The 16,697-nt window shown below is 39.2% G+C and overlaps 2 protein-coding genes across 3 annotated transcripts in view; one reads left to right on the forward strand and one right to left on the reverse strand.

Annotated features, from left to right (window-relative positions):
• TBCD (tubulin folding cofactor D) overlaps positions 1–16,697 on the forward strand; it is a 129,277-nt gene that overhangs the window by 102,270 nt on the left and 10,310 nt on the right. Inside the window, exons 31-35 of one of the 2 annotated variants that reach the window (XM_074888789.1) lie at positions 1,288–1,371; positions 2,744–2,902; positions 4,047–4,185; positions 11,102–11,223; positions 12,144–12,221. In XM_074888789.1, the coding sequence (XP_074744890.1) occupies positions 1,288–1,371; positions 2,744–2,902; positions 4,047–4,185; positions 11,102–11,223; positions 12,144–12,221 (582 nt within the window). Of the gene's footprint in view, positions 1–1,287; positions 1,372–2,743; positions 2,903–4,046; positions 4,186–4,380; positions 4,515–11,101; positions 11,224–12,143; positions 12,222–16,697 lie in introns of those variants that run through there. The other variant, XM_074888790.1, reaches the window with a different exon arrangement.
• The window catches only part of QTGAL (queuosine-tRNA galactosyltransferase), a 187,192-nt gene that overhangs the window by 33,526 nt on the left and 136,969 nt on the right, over positions 1–16,697 (reverse strand). The gene's annotated exons all lie outside the window — the stretch shown is intronic.

Here is a 16,697-nt window from a genome sequence, read left to right on the forward strand (position 1 = left end):
ATGGGGAGAATTGCCATTTCTCTGGAGAGGCCTTGTCTTTGGTGTGTAATTTTTGTCTTTCTTTAATTGAATCGTGGGAAAGTTTAACCACCTTTACTTTCCATATGCAAACTTTACATTTCTTCTGACAGATTGTTTGCTGGGACTTGTCCAATCTGTCTACAGGTGTTAGACATGAATATCTAATAGTCAGATACTATATGAAAAACTAAGAAAACATACTTTGATGAAAGATTGCCAAACTTGTATTAAGCTACTTAGGAAAAAATGATGTAATTTACCTTTTTTTACCATTACAACAAATGTCCCACCCAGTTTTAGATTGCTTAGGCAACTTGTTTTCAGCTTGTTTTGGAAATTAGAAACAGGAGTATTTCTTTTCACAGAAGGCAGGTGTACCTTTTCAAATATTTCAATTTTTTCTTTCTTTTTTTCTTTTTTAATTATTACTGAGCAAGGATGACATTACCATGAGTGACTGATGTGATGAATGTGTTGGTCCTGCTCTTCTGCAGGATCATGTAACCAACTGAGGATCTGCCATGGTATTACTCGTGTCTTAAGAAAGAAACTAATTTTAACAAATCATGTATTGATAAGGCATGTGATTTAAAACAAGTGTATTGATTTTTTTTGATTGAAATTACACTGGGGTTTTTTTTAAATATTGATATTTAGACATTTTGAAGACAGAAAATCTTCACCATATAGAGAAGATGCACTTCAAGACAACCTAGTGTTACTTTAGCTAATCTGTTTCATAAAACTAATTATAGCATAGAGATTTAAGCCATTCTGAGTCACAATTTTTTTTAATGGAAATACTAAGCTTCACAATTTATGAGAATGTGACACTTTTTAAACAGTGCTTAAATATCTTAATGTCAAAATGTGGGCTGGCCTTTTTAGAAGATGAAGCAGACAAAGCACTTATATTTAGTGTGCAAGTAGATTTATTTAAACCTTACTAATCATTATCAATTTTAAACTTAAAAATAAACCTGACAACATCTGGCTGGAATAAAAAATAAGATGGTGAGGCAGGTGGCTTGCCTGGAGCTAGGATGTCTGTTGTACCTCAGTGCAGTGTGGGCTTCGCTTCACAGAATGGGGCTTGGGGGTACAGCTGCACACACTCCTCGTCCTCCCAAAAATGTGGTAGCTGCTCTAAGTGGTCAGCGCTTTCTTTCATTAGTTTGAATTTTAGCCAGTGTCTAACTAAACTGCTGATGTATTTATTTAAATAAATACTGATGTAACTACCCTAGTGTATCTCTGTTTCAACAGGGTGCGTGAAGCTGCTATGACAAGTTTAATGGAAGTGACGCTTCTGCTGGTTCAGAACGAAGCGGAGTTAATTAATGCCAACATGTATGCTGTTTGTACTGGTTTTGTGTCTTATCTCGCGTAACTACATTCCAGTCCATACAAGAAAGCATTGCTTGTATGTTGTTTACTTCTTTATTGAGTGTGACAGAACTTTTGATAGAAGTGCATCAAGCTTGCACCCATAGAGATGCTGAGAATATTTTATCTGTTTTTCAGAGAGACTGACCTTATTGAGAGAAACTGGGTGGCAGTCCCACCTTTGAAATACAGTGCACCTGTGAGATTTGGTCTATACTTGCTGCCTCTATGGAGCTTGCCAGTATTGTTCACTTAAATAAAAAGCAAACTTGCCTGATTATCCAGAGCATTGCATCATTAATTTGGAACGTGCTAAGATGTGGAAATGAGTTTGTATTCATTTCTGTCTTCCTTGCAGAATTCTTAGTAAGGAAATACAAAAAAAGATAATTTACACCGAGCTTCTGATTTTTAATTTCATGGTACAATATTCCTAATAGTAAAAAAAAAAAAAAAAAAAAAAGTACCAGTTTTTAAGCATAGCTTGAGCTGCAGCAAAACTTTCCTAATGATGGTGGTTGTTTATAGACAGAGTGTGCCCAATGTTAGCTGAATATATACCTGATTTCTTTTTTAATTTAAAATAAAAAACCCAAACGTGAAGGACACTTTGAAGGAAAATACTGAATTCTGTAGGAATACACTACTCAACCAGTGCCCATTGTCCAGGGGCTTTGTCCTATTGGTCTGCTGCAGACATAGGTTATTCACATGAAACATAGAAAAGCATTCCTGCCAGCTGGGTCACATTTTCTTAAATATTCTGGGTCTTCCTGCAACTGAAGGAATTCTGGCTGGCTTTGCTCTCATTAGTTGTCCTTTCTGAAGGTGTAAAGGGCTTTGTGGAACACAATATTGTAGCTGAGAGTTGAATGCGGGCAGAATAGGACATTGTTAAAACCTAGCCCGAGTTGAAGAAGTGATTAATTTGGGATGTGTGAGATTTGGGATAGACCTTGTTGTCTGCTACATGTGCAATTTTTACTTGAAAATTGCTACTTCTGCTTTTCTCAAGGCTCCTACTCTATTTCCATCTGAAGCATAGCAGTTCATCCCAACCATAAAGCGCCTTCTTATCTTTTTGGATGAAAGGTGGTATGTGAATATCAAATACTGTGCCATATTAACATCGTGATGTTTTTTGATTGATCTATGGAAGGTAAAGCTTTAAAGAATCTGTCACTGTGTTGATGTCTTAAATCACTTGTTGTTCATTACGAAGAGTTAAACCAGAATGCTTTCATAGCAGCATATTTTTTATATCATTGAAACAATTTAAATTTAAATACACATTCTACTGATTAAGTTATGTGATTAATTGTCTTTTTCTTTGTAGCTGCAAACAGATCATGTGCTGGCTGGCTCAACAGTCGGCTGAAAAAATAGATAAATTCCGAGCTCATGCAGGATCTGTGTTCCTTACTCTTTTACATTTTGACCATCCTCCAGTCCCACACATACCTCATCGGGAAGAGCTAGAGAGGATATTTCCAAGGTAATATATTGAAAAAGGTATCCTAAACCAGTGAAAGTAAAAGATACATGCACACAGTTACGCCCAACAAGCAACCTGATGTAATTTTTGTGCCCAAATGCCTCATGTGTGTATGGAGGAATATTTGCTGCTGTTTGTCAGAATTTCATTGGCATGTCCAATGAATATGCATAAACATATAAAATATTCAAACTAAGAACGTATAGTACAAGTTCCTGTTAAAACCACAGTTTCCTAAGGAGATAGGTCTTAGATGGGTCATGCTGCATAAGTCTTTCTCTAGATCAACCCCAGTAGTTTCTGAACCCATCGGCCAATTTCATGGTGGATGGTAGAGATCATGTCAGTAGTAGAGAGAAGACCACTGGTAAAACAGTGCTGGGAGCTGTGTTTTGGTAATCCTGCTGTTTATGAAATGTCTGGTTTATAATCTTATTTTCTCTTCATAATGTGAGAGCTGGAATTTATTGGCAGTCCCCCTTCCTGAATGTTTTTTTTTTCCCTGACTGGAAAACATTGATTGATCATAATGATAATTTTTTAATGAATAGTATTATTTTAACCAGCTCTAGTTGCAGTAGTTTTCCAAAATGGAATTTCTAGTTAAAGCAAGAGTGAGAGCAACTCATTCCTGAATGGTGATTGTAATACCTGATTGGGATGAGGAATACCAAACTTTGTGTCCCCATTCTGTTTGTTCAGCAGAATCTCAACCTCCTGTAACTCCAAAAGTGCTGTCTGCTGGGCTGCTGATTGATCTGTGGTGGGGTGTATGGATGTCAGCCTTTTCTGGGTCTGTCTTGGTACCAGTTGGTGGGAGAGAACTCGGGAGTGGAACGTAAAAAAGAGAACTTATTTTTTTGGTGTAGAGAAAAGTGCATGTGAGAAGGAAACTGTGGTTCAAATCCCTTATCTGAATCAGAACAAGGACTTGAAGACTGCTTCACTTTACTGGCAGTGGCTAAAGTTTTGATTTGTATTTTTCCCATATGCCTTAAAGGCCAATGATTACTTTGATTTTTAGGTAATTCAGAGACTTTCTTCCCTGACGTGGTGCTTGTGGATGAGGAGCTATCATAGGAATGTATGAAGAAAGGCAGTGCACATGTACAAGATTATTTTTTTTCCCTTCCCTTTTCCCCAGGTCAGAGAAGGAGACTCTAAACTGGAATGCCGCATCGGAGGCTTTCCCTCGCATCACCCAGCTCTTGGGTTTGCCAACATACCAATACTATGTGCTTTTGGGTCTCTCAGTGTCTGTTGGTGGATTAACAGAGACAACGGTAAGAAAACAGAGTGGCTTTCCTGTTTGGTTGGAGAATGCATTTACCTGCTAAAATTGTTGACTGAAGTGTTTAGTCTATTACGATGGATATTGCAGATAGTTGTTTCTGTGAGAATTTCAGATGTAAGATTTTTAAAAGAAAATCAAGTCATACTTTTAAACCTGATGGGCTTTATATTTTTCATCTTTAAAGGTATTATTTTCTTGACTTCCTGAATGTGCAGGAAACAAGGAATAAGGACACTTTATTTCTCATTCCCTGGCCCGATGGAACCTGAGAGTTCCAGCCTGTTGGCTCAATCAACTCTTAGGTTTGTTTGCTCACCTTCCAAGCTGTTAACAGAGGAAGAGCCTTTCAGCTAAATGTTGTGGCTAAATGCAAGGAGATTGCTCTTTTTAAATGAGGTGAATGCCTGTTTTCATTTGTAACCCCACGCAAGGTGTTAACTATTATTTGTCTGTATGTGTTAACAGTATGTTCAGGTTTGTTTTATTTTGATAGCTTTCTACAAAAGTACCAGAGATGCCAGTAGTTACATTACAAAGAAATATCATTTAAATGTCTGTCTGAAACATCTGAGCTTTGCAATCTCTGTTTCATTCTTCTGTGCATGAACAATCTTTATCACTGGTTTTGGTAGTCTGTTATGCTACCAAAGTCTTCCAGACTTTATTATAATGTTAGTGTATCCTTCTGTCCTTAAAATACAGCTTTTCTTGCTAGTTTCAGAATTCTTGGTTTCAAAATATTTGGCTTGTAACTTTTATGTTATTTGATGTAGCCAAAGATGTAACATATATGAAAACAGCTACTGGGGTCATGACGCAGTTCAATATGGCACTGCAGAGAAATATCAGGCCAGTACCAGAATATTCTGGACTGTCAGTTAAATCTTTAAATTGCAGTGGTCCTGTAACAGGAGGTGGTAATGAGTCAGCAAGCCAACAGTGTTTTAAGAGTGTTTCTAATTAAGATTGCCATGTCTAATTAAGAAAGCTGGTAGAAAAGTGGTAAGTGTTGGGAAACAGAGTTTTTGTGGAAAGAGGACAGCTCCTGCTGGGTTCACAGAAGGAAGGAGGTAATAATTCCGAGCTTTCTCTCCCCTGGTTTTCATTTTTCAGTCTTACCCAATATGCCCAAATGATGGTTTTTGCCTGGTGCTATGGGTTCTGCACTTGTGATCAAGAGATGTCCATGTGCCTTTGGGTTTTGTGTAGCTGAGAATTTGGTGTCTGTGCAGTCTCATATATTTAAACCAATTTTAAGAATTCTCATGTTTCTAAAATGGCAACTAATTATATAGCAATGGCTATTTTAAAACTTTGAAAACATATGCTTATTGGTTTGTGACAATAATTATCAGATAGACAATGTAACTCTTAACAGATTTTTTTAATAGCAGACATGTACATGAAATTCAGCTTTTAGTCAAACACAGTTAATTATAGGAGGCTCCACCAAAACCAAAGTTATTCATATAAGTATAAAAAGGGAGGAAAGTTGTGGAGAAACAGATATTCTGACTGCTAACCGAGGTCAGAGGAAAATTCTTACTCAACATTTTGATATCTTTTTTTTTAAAAAAGCTCTGGTTGCGCTTGCTTTTGAAAAGTGTAAACAGTTCAGTTACTTCTAGCTCCCTTCCCTTATTACCATCTGACAGTATATTTAAGGGAAACCTTCTGTACTTTTTTCAAAATACGATTTTTGAAATGTTAACTTTCTATGACCCTGCATTTTTCTTTAAAGGTAAGGGCTTGTTCTGGTTAAAATATTCTCAAGGGCTTTGGCTTTAAAAGAAGATGACCTAATTCTCTTTCGAGCCAGATAGATGTACAAGGGAGGCTTGAAGTATAGGGCACTTGCACTTGGGATTATACAGTGTGGTGAATTACATTTCATATTTAAAATGTGATATAGAAATCAGAATTGATGTGTCTTATAATGACTTGTGTTTCAAACCACTCTATTAAAGCCTCTAGTGTTCTTTGCTGAATATCCAGGGACTGATTTAAAACATTAAGAGAAAATGTTAAGAATTGTTCCCATTAAATCCATATGAAATAAGTAGATTTTTAAAACCTTAGATAAAGGAAAAGGATTATTCAAATACGTGTTCTTGCAGTAACCTGTGTGTGTTCTTGTTATCTCTCCTTTCTTGCCTCTTTCACATAAAAAATACATATGCACATGGACATAGAAGTTAGAAAGTTAGAAGGTTCTGGTATACTGCAAGATAATCTGAGTTCAAATGTTGGTTTGTCTTTAAGTCATCTCAGGGAATTGGTAGGAGAAAGGCTCCACTGTAATTCAGTGGTCAGTGGCTATTTTTCCACAGTTAAAATTGCTCTGTAGTATATTTAGCACGAGTAGTTCTTTGTTTTGCTTTTTAAAGAAATTTTCTGAAATGAGCTGTGTGGGGTATCTCGGAAACATTTTGGTGACAGCATGGTTGCTGAAAGAATTGTAGCTTGAGCATTTGAAGTAAATCTGGAAAAACAGAAGATGTCATTCCCTTTGGGATTTGGCAGTCTGCTACACCGCCTTGCTTCAAAGGGCACTTTCTCTGTGTAAAAGAATCTTTTAATTATATATCTGGCCCACAATGATGCATATTTCTTAAGGCTGCATAAAAAATCCTCTCAGTATATGCAGATGAGAACTATACAATGGTGTTCTTTCTCCAGCTCACAAACCCTGTAGTTTCAGGGGTCAGGATGCAATTTTGATATAATTTCATTATTGTTGAACTATGCTGCATTTAAAATTTTGTAAAAGCACAGAATGTCCTGTAATTCCCCTCCCCCCATAAAGAGTGAAAATTACTTTTTAAAATGTTATAGAAATTTTAAGTAAAAGCTTAAATCAAAAAAGGCAGCAACCTATTTTGAAAATTAAAACTTTTCTCCCAGGCCAGTACCAGGGTTCCAACATGAGATGCCAAAGACCTGTAACAATTGGAGTGGCAAATTCCAAAACTATCCAGTGAATGCATATGTACGTTAAAGCACTTAACAGAAATTAAAGCCCATCTACAGCATAGAGATGTCAACATTACCTGTGTGCCAAATAGATGATACAATTTAAGTTTTACTTCCCTCAAAATGGACTCATTGTTTGCCAGTGTTGTTCGTGACTGTATTTACCATTTGGAGCAAATACTGAGCTTTGAACAGCTGTGTTAGTTCTTACAAATGAAAATGTTGGGACATTTGTAGAGGATGTTCTAAAACATCTGGTTACTGTGACAAATTGTATGCAAATTAATGCATATTTGGTTTGAAGGAACAGGTCCTAAGCCCAGTTTTCTTGGTTGACAATTCTTGAGCAAAATACACTTGAGAATAATTTTTGGCTTTTTTTTTTTTTTAAAAGAAAAAAGTAGTGTGAATTATGATACTCCTACTTCTTGTAAAATATCCCTGACTTGAGTCTTAGAGTTACTGGCCTCCAAAGATTTGATTTATTAAAAGGAACATTGCAAGTAAAAAAAGGGAGACATGGTTTCACTTGTGCTAAAATTTAAATTATATGCGATTTTTTCTAAAGTTACTGGGAAGATAGGCTACTGCCACTTCAGTGCTGTAAATCTGTCGGGATTAGAAGTGATCCCAAACCAGTGTTATTGATTGAGCATGGTTTATTCTGTAGACTTTACAGGAACGTTCTGACTCTGCGAGTAGGTCTTGCTCTATTGAAATGCTTTGTGAAAACTGGAGCCTTTAGCAATTATCTGTACATCTGATTTTGTCCAGGCTTCCCCCGTAGTTACTCACTTGACTTCCATTTGTGGTGCATTAGGTGCAGAAGACAGAATTTTGGGGCTCCTGAATACCTGGGGCTCCAAGAAGACTGGTTAGATGGGAGACTGACAACTGTGTTAGGGTATGTCGATCTACGAAACATCTTCAGTCCAGGCTCTTCCTTTCTCACCATTCCCCACTGGCTTTTTTATCAGGTCTGTCAGAGCCTTCATGTGGATTTGGCATCTTTGTAGCTAACTGGTAGCTGAGATTTTGAATGCTCTGGATGCCTAATCTGATCTTTTGGCCATGTCAGTCCCACTTGCTGCTTTGAAACTGTTTTTAGAAGTATAGTACTTCTGTTTTGCAGTAAGCTGACCAGGACACAATTTCATGAAGGTTGTGTAGACACCTTATTTATACACCACGCACCTCTCCAGAGCTGTAATTGCCTTCTCCCCTTGCTGTAGCTACGCTTCCTCATACTTTTCCCCTGGTTCAGGAGGTAAAATCGTTAGGACTTTAGTTTTATCATCAGATGAATGGTCGCTTTGAACGCTGTTGGCCTTATCATGTGTTGCCTATCACTGAAGTATCCGCTATTGGCTTAAATAATGGGAGAGTCAAGCCTTGGCAAACCCTGTTTTTACTGTGTTTAATAAGAACAAGGTCATTCTCAGGCCTCCTCTTAAATTCTTATCCAAAGTTGTCCCAGTTCCAACCCATTAACCTCCTAATTTCCTCTCCCAGTCTTTGTGGAACCCCAGGGAAGGGTAAATGTCACACATTTGATACAGTGTGAATTCTGTGTTCTGCGCTGATGAGGGAGAAATTTGGAAATGCTTTTCTCTGCAAATACTCATGAGCAGTTAAGGTTATAGCTCAGATATTGTCCTCATAGGTTATCTGGGAAAAAAGGAGTCCACTTGAGGAGAAAATATGGATTTAACCTGTTGATACAATGTTATCTTGTTATGTTGGAGTTTCTTCCAGTAGAGGTCTATGCTGACTGTTTGGAAAATGTCCCATTTTTAAATCTCCCAAGCAGTTATGTGATGGTTTATCCACACCTGTATTTTTGTATTGCTTAATCACTTCCTAATGAAGAAATGCTGTCTTCATTATACAGTTTTTCTGACTATCCTGCTACTCTGTGTTGGTTTTGCACAGCTTTGGAGCATCATCCTACGTGTAGCTATGTTTGCCCTTTTCTTTCGTGCCCGTTCTTGCCTTTTCAATCATTAGAATCTGCAGGTGAAGCATTGAGTAATTAAGCTTTCTTCAAAAAATGGTGCGAGATCTGCAAGGTAGTTTAAAAGACAAAAGAAACAGGAGATAAAATTACATGGTTAACCATACACGTTTTAAGATCCTTTCCTGAGACTTGACTCGGATGTTACCTTTCTTCTGCTTAGAACTGACCTCTGCTAGTGTAAGGTATTAAGACAAAATATTTCTTCTTTATTTGTAATGGTCTTAAATCCTAGCTAGCTTTTGCAAATTTCAAACAATTTTTATGGAGACTTTACTGTCATTTTGAAATGCAGAATAACTGAATAATTTCTTTAAATTGCTTGACCTTTTTAAAGGAATATTTCTGCTGCTGCATTGCCCAGGATGTTTCACTACAGAGCAAATAGTTAAAATAGCAGACTGCTACTTGCCAGGTAGTATGGATTGTTGTGCTGTGTTGTTTACAAGTAGGCTAAAGCTTTTGAAAACTAGTTCAGAGTTTTGATTCAAGGCTGAAATGTTTCTTGTTCTTTTGTGCTGATGCACGGATATATAATTTAAATTAGATGAAATGTTTAAATAGAGATTCTTCTCTTTTGCTTTCAGAAAGACACTTGTGACACTTCTCATACTGATCTAATTTTTTTTTTCTTGATAAAAAGGGTCAGTCTTCTGAGGGAACTGATTGCACCTTTAAGCTATCAAAATGCTGTGTATGAGCTTCAGAAAGAAAATCTCTACTGACTTACTGGCTTACTTATTGCTTACAGGCCCCTCTTGATTCAACAGAAAATTATTTAACACTTGCAACCAAAACTGAAAGAAGCTCATACTTTAAAACTGATCTGCCCCTTCTACCCTTCCCACAGCCCCCTTCATTGTAAGTACAGGGTGTCCCCCTAACCGCCCCCAACCCCTTCCCTGAGCAACTTGACCAAGCCCCAGCAGGACTGAAAATCCTTCACATCAGAGTCAGGAGAATTCAGAGAGCTGATTATGTTTATCCTTGATGAGATATTTTCCTTTGAGGTAGTTTCTGCAACAAAACCCCCCAGATTTTTCTTATCATCCTCAAGGAAAGTCAATATTTTAAAAGATGAGCCTGGAAACTAAAATTCCTACCTCTCCCAGAAATGGAAGATTTTAACATTAGTAGAGAGGTTCATGTGGCCTCTTGCAGTCCTTGTCCCACTGCTCGAGGGTGTTCCGTGAGCTGCCTGGGGGCACAGGTCCCGCAGGGCAGGACAGGGGGGTCCCGCAGGGATGCTGCCGCCTCCTTCCCGCACCGCGGCTCCTGCTCCCACCCGCCGTGGCTGCGGGCAGCGGCCGAGCGGGGCTGCAGCGGCGGAGCTGCGGACATAAGTGCTCGAACCTCCTTCTGCCATCTTCCTCAACTAGCTGGTTAACATAATAAACTTAAAGCAAGAGTCATTGTTTCGGAGTTGGTTTTAATTTTTAACCTGAGTTTACTGCTGGTTTGTGTGGCCTGCGCCATGTGCCCAAGAGCTTGCCTGCGTTTTTCAGTTACATCAGCTTGTTTAATAAATATTACCTCTTGAACTTCTTGTGTACTCTTTAACTTTCAGAGCCATAACAATATTATTATTTGAAGTAAAACAGGATAATCATAGTGGTTTGGGGATGTTTTATTTTGAGAGAAAGAAAATAATGAACCTTTAAAGTGGTCTTTTTTCCTGCAATGGCAAAACTTAAAAAGGAAAAAAAAAAAACCTTCTTTGAAAAAGGCTTAATGAAAACAAAATAGTCATCTTCCTGTCAGATATTGTTACGGAATTTATACACCCCTTTGGAAGAGTGTGGTCACGGTGCAGGTGTACACCCCAGGTAGTGAGGGCTAAGTGTAGTTGGGGTTTCTGTGTGTTGCAGTGGGGTTTGTTTATTCCCTGTGCCTTCATTTGAGGTTCCTTCTGTTGTAGCTCAGATACTCTGCCCAGAGCCTTTTTGACTACATGAAGAAGATCCAGAATGATTCCAGTGCTATGGAGAGTTTTTGTGAGACCTTGCTAAAGGTCTTTGAGGACAACCTGCGGAATGACCGGTAATGTTTTGCTTTTGCTTCTTTAACAGCAGGGCTGTTTGAAGTCAGGTGTGTGGCAGGTCTTTTTTAATATGCCTAGATGAAGTATGCCCGAGCCATGTAAATTTGCTTTAATAAATCTGTTTGGTACAGCAGTACCTTTGGTAAAACATATAACAAAGCAGTGATGGTAGAATATTTTGCATGTGCTATAGTTTAATATTGCGCACAATGTAATAAGCACTAGTTTTTATATAACACACACTTTTCAGTCTAGTCCAGTCTGCTTTTTGTTTAGGTAGTGTTTTTTCACAAATACTTGAAGTATAATTTTCTTGTGAAAATTTTTCTTTAGAGGTAACGTATTCTGCATAATGAGATTAATTTCTCTAAGCCTCACTTATCAAACATGTGCAAAATAGAAAATATTCCCTAAGGGAAAACCCCCACGACGACTAATATAATTGTCAGTTTTATTTTATTTTTATTTTGGTTTTTGTTTCAGCTGTTGAAATAGAAAACATGACCATAGTTATTCCAGCTGACAACATGTGTTGCTTCATTTGGTAGTTACCTGCAGTGAGAAGGTGGTGTAACTTCTGTTACAATTCGGTTGTGGAATATGTCGTTTATGTACTAGAAAATAAATTAATCTTTTCTACTACTGTTAATTCTGTTTCAGGACCCTGCAAGTTTAAACCAGGCATGTTGTTAATTAGTTTTTTTCCCTTTTGGCTGTAATGGAATGTCCCCCTCTCAGCCAAGGAGGATGATTTAGCCAACACACAGAAGTTACCGAGCAACCCTCCTCTGTGTAAATTATTCTAATTTAAATATATGTAGGTAGATAGGAAGTTTCTTTCTTTGCTTCTAATTAAAAATAGTGTATATACATATGCCAAGAAGTGTCTTTACATTGTTAAATTATTTTCTTTCATCAGGGTGTCTGTACCTCTCCTGACAATGCTGGACCAAATGCTGGCAAACGGCTGTTTTGAAATATTTACCATGCAAGAGAAGTAAGTGGCTGAAAGTCTTTTTTGTTTATTTTCCACCATGCAACAGGCATCTTAAATCTTACACTGACTGCTGCTGAATGTTGCTCTAGGTGTGGGTGCAAAGGACTCAGAGTGTGAGTGAATATGCATATAATGTTTTAATTTTCCTGAAGTGGGACAGCTGTGACAAATTCTGGACCAGATAGCCTTGAAAGGGGCTTGATAAAATCTTTAACTCTCATATCAGTGTAGAAGTTGGTTATTGGTTCATTGTTTAACAACCAGTACATTAATCAAATGCAATTTGCATGTTTCCCCTGGCAGACTGGGGCCAATGTCAGATCTATTTAGCTTCTTTCCTTTACCAGCTTCCTCACTGCGTGCTTTTTGGAGTCCCTTCTCCACTGTGCTGTGAACCTTTAGCAATGGCAGTGTCCCGTTGTGATGCTGCAAAATAGTGGGCCTGCAAGCTATCGCTTCCAAAATCCCACTGCTTTTGTTAATGTCAATGTCTCCACAGAATTTAATTAAGGTTCTAATAATAATCGTAAAAAAGGCATGTCTCAGCTTCTCCACACCACGTTCAGTCTTCTGGGAAGTATTTAGTTTAGGAATGGATAAACATGAATAAGATATTCCAATGTGAAACCACATTTTTTTGCAGATGTTTCAGAAGAGAATGATTTTCATTTCAGTAATACTAAAATATATTCCACAAACTCTCAGGCAGCATCTTAGCACATCTACAGATACTTGCAGAATTGTACAATGTGAATTCTATGAGCACGTATCCTGGATTTGGAATCTGCTGATTCAAGAATTGCTCACAGCAGAAAAATTTGAAAACCTTGTATCACTCTAAAAGTTTAATTGAGTTTACTCTTGTTTTGAAGTGTGTATTTAGATAATCTCTCCTAAATCAATTTTGGCCGTCTCTTTTTGAATGGGAGTTTAAAATGAGTCAAATACTCACAGATGGAATGAATATTTCTTATTCGGTTTGGTAATGATGCCGGTGATCTGGGACTTCCATGTAGGCGCCAGTCTTCCCTGCTGGGAAAGATGATAGATTATGGGTGGAAATCCCAGGTAAAGTCTGTCTCCCACATCATGGGTCTCTAAACAGAAAGCATGTGGTAGCATCACTGCATTTGTGTGTAAGAAAGACTCAAACTCTGCCCTGTGTTGCCATTGTAATGTTTTATTAAAAAGGCCTGAAATAAAATCCAGGGGGATTATGGGGGGAGGGGGGAAAGATTTTGAAGCTGATCCAAATGTATTTGCTTTCGGTTTGATGACAAAACCAAAAAAGAAAAGTAATAGTTATACACCCCAGTGGATCATTCTTATGACAAGGGAATGAAATAGTGGCATGAAGCACAAGAACTTAGGATCATACAAACGCTCTGGAAGGCCAGAGCTCTGGGAAGTTTGAAGACAGCTAGAAAGAGACAGACAATTTAGTTCCTGCATGGGACAGTTTTTTGGTAATATAGGTACCTTATGGTTGAGAGGTAATGATGGACAAGTTACTGTGCTTGCTTGATGAAGAGCCAAGTGAGCCTGAGGTGCTGGGTCCTGCTGTGCTCTAAGAGCCTGTGTGCAGATCAGCTCAACGTGGCAGAAGGGTGAGCCCAAAATGATATTTAGTGCAGTGTCTGGATTTTCTTACTTTGGCATATGTTGTTTGGGTATAGTTAGGGATGGATAAACACTGGCCCTGGCTCCAAGGCCTGCTCATAGTGTTGGGTGCCACCTACTCCTTTTTACATAGAAGGAGAGTGTGACTGTGGGCCTGGTTTCTTGCGTGGGATTTACTCCCTTTTCAAAGCAGCATGCCATAAAAATGTAGAAATACAGTGCAGAATGAGCCTGAAAATTGAGACACTCTGCTTGGTGGCATGGAAAGGCCATGTGTTCATGCAGTTTCAGATACTTTCATATAAAGTGGGCCTGTAACAAGAGGGATGAAGTGCACAGTTGTTTTTAGAAAACAGTCTTACTGCTGGTGAGCAATTTCCCTGTTGCTTCTGTTCTGCTGTGAACTTCTTGTTTGTCATACAGCAAATGAAAAACTGTTTGGAGAAGCTGGGAATGAAACGCTAGCATTCCTTGGGGTGTTTGGCTCCCATTTCATCTCCTTCCCACATTTTTTACTACATGGGCCTGGGTGGAGTTTTAGCAAGGGAACTTGGGTGGTAGGATGTCTGGCATCAGGATTATGCCTACACCAGCTGCTTAATAGTCAACTGTTACATTATTGAAAAAGTGCAAATGCATTTTGAAGTTTCAAATTGATACTGTGCACTATCCTGGACCTTTTTTTTTTTCTAATCAAACATTAGCAGTCCAGTGCAGGTAATATCCTACCACTGCTCAATTTAAAGAGGATTAATAGCTGTTGGCTGAATTAGTTGACGCTCGTTAGGAGCTCAGTGCTCCAGTTAAAGCAAACTGCCACATGGTGTCACTCCTGCCCCGCAGAGGCCCAACCCGCGGTGCATTTTCCTGCCTCTTCACACCATGTAGCTCAAGTTCAGAACACGCAGCTTGACGTTTCTGGCGTAGTTTTGTAGCTGAATTTCGGCATTTGTGAAGCTCTCTGTATGGCTGCTCTTGTGATCCCTGTGCAGGAGGGCAAGTGAACCGCTGGGTGTTTCTCCTCCGTTTACCGTATTTTGAATTCTCGTGTTTCAAGTGAGATTTATTTGTCATGTGTGGGTCATTTCTCTGCCAGGGCCCTGCTGAACCTGCCAGCAGGGAAGCGAAGTGTCCTGGTCCAGTGGGGTTTGAAATGAATCAACTTTAGTATGACTGGGGTAATCAAAAGGCTATCAGAAGCAGCTTTCCTTTGTTGTGCTTGGCTTAGTTTGAATCTGTAGTATGAAAGGAAGACCTCTGCCTGCCATTCTTCAGGCTGTTACCTCCTACTTGTCTGCAGCTGGCATGAACCTGCATGTCCAGCATGAGAGTTTCCCCCTCCCTTGAACTGGCTGGCGTGGTTTGTAGTGCTACATGATGAATGGCATAACTGTTCCAGGTTAAAAATACCCTTCTTCCAGTAAAATGCAGCTTGAGGTAGTTCCTTGATCTGTTCTGCTGTGTGCTCACAAATTGTGCCAAAATGAGGGAAGTGCAGGTGTACGCTGGCCTAAAATGTTTGTGCAACTGCTGTTTGTCATTCACCTGCTATTTCCTCCCTGCCCTGTGTGCTTTCCCACCCCAAACAGGCGGTAGTTTTCAGTTGAAATGTAATTTCTTCTCTGAGGTAGCTCAACCCAAAACCTGATTTCATCTCAGTGTACCTTGTGAATTCGTGGAGCAGTGTTCATAATAATGTAGGGAGTGTTGATCAATTAACTGAAACTCAATCAAGAAACTGCTGGAGGCAAAGGGCAACATGCTTGAAACAGAGCTGTCATAAATAAAGCAGAGCATATTGGGCTCTTTTAAACTCGCCAGTGGCTACTCTCAAAGATGGTGATAACTGTCAGCAAACTGCTGGTGGTGGGACAAGGGAGAGGGAGAATAAAGGAGAATGAACTGAAGCCACTTGCAAAACAGGCACTGGAGCCGTGTTTTCTGGTTAAGGCTCCTGGAGCTGTAGGAGTCATTCCGCTGGTCTCGTGAGCGAACGGTCACCAGCGATGCTCAGTCTGCCAAGAGCCCCGGGAGGTGCCTGGCTCCTCAGACAGTACGGCAGGATTGGTCTAAGACTCAGTCCCATGTGAACAGAACAGCCTTTGAATGACAATTCAGGGTCTCGTGCTTTCTGGAGTAGTAAGTAGAAGTGGCGTTTCTCTTTCTGATGGGTATGTATTTCACATATTCAGCAGAAGTGTTCATGCACTGTGTGTGTATGATATTTTTCTGGTGGTCTTACAGATGGTCTGTGTCCCCGCTGCTCTCCGACTGATGGTTTCTATGTATTACATGCTCCCATGGATTTTTTTAAAGCAATTATACTGCTATTGCATAATAAACCATGAAATAAAGAGCATGGCAAGGGCTGTCCTCTGGTTTCACGGCCACCCCAGGTGATGTCAGTTGAACTGTTGAAACTCGGTTCACCTTTAGGAGGAAGCAGCCCGCACCCCTTTGCGGTACCACGTGCGCCCAATTTACATAATGTAAAGACTTGAGGCTGATCCCTTTTCCCCAGATGCTGACTCTGTTTCTGCTGGCACTGTGCCCACACAGGAGAAGGAATTTTCTCAATTTCCTTTAAAGAGGCCAAGCTATTTGAGTCATTTGAGATCACACATAGGTTAGGTTTAGTTATTACAAATGTGAAATTGGCAAATGACAGAAAGGAAAGTGCATCTGTTTTAAACACAAAATGCAGCACATAAGGTTACGTGTATTAAATTTATTCCAGATGCTCTTGTTCCAATTGGTCTCTTTGTTGCTATACCTCTTGGCAATGTCCCAGTTGTTCAACCAATTTAAATCTCACCTAATTCACTGTGTTGCTGTTGTTCTGTGCTGAAAGCCAGG

This window comes from Strix uralensis, chromosome 19 (genome assembly GCF_047716275.1).
Source record: "Strix uralensis isolate ZFMK-TIS-50842 chromosome 19, bStrUra1, whole genome shotgun sequence".
Taxonomy (NCBI): domain Eukaryota; kingdom Metazoa; phylum Chordata; class Aves; order Strigiformes; family Strigidae; genus Strix; species Strix uralensis.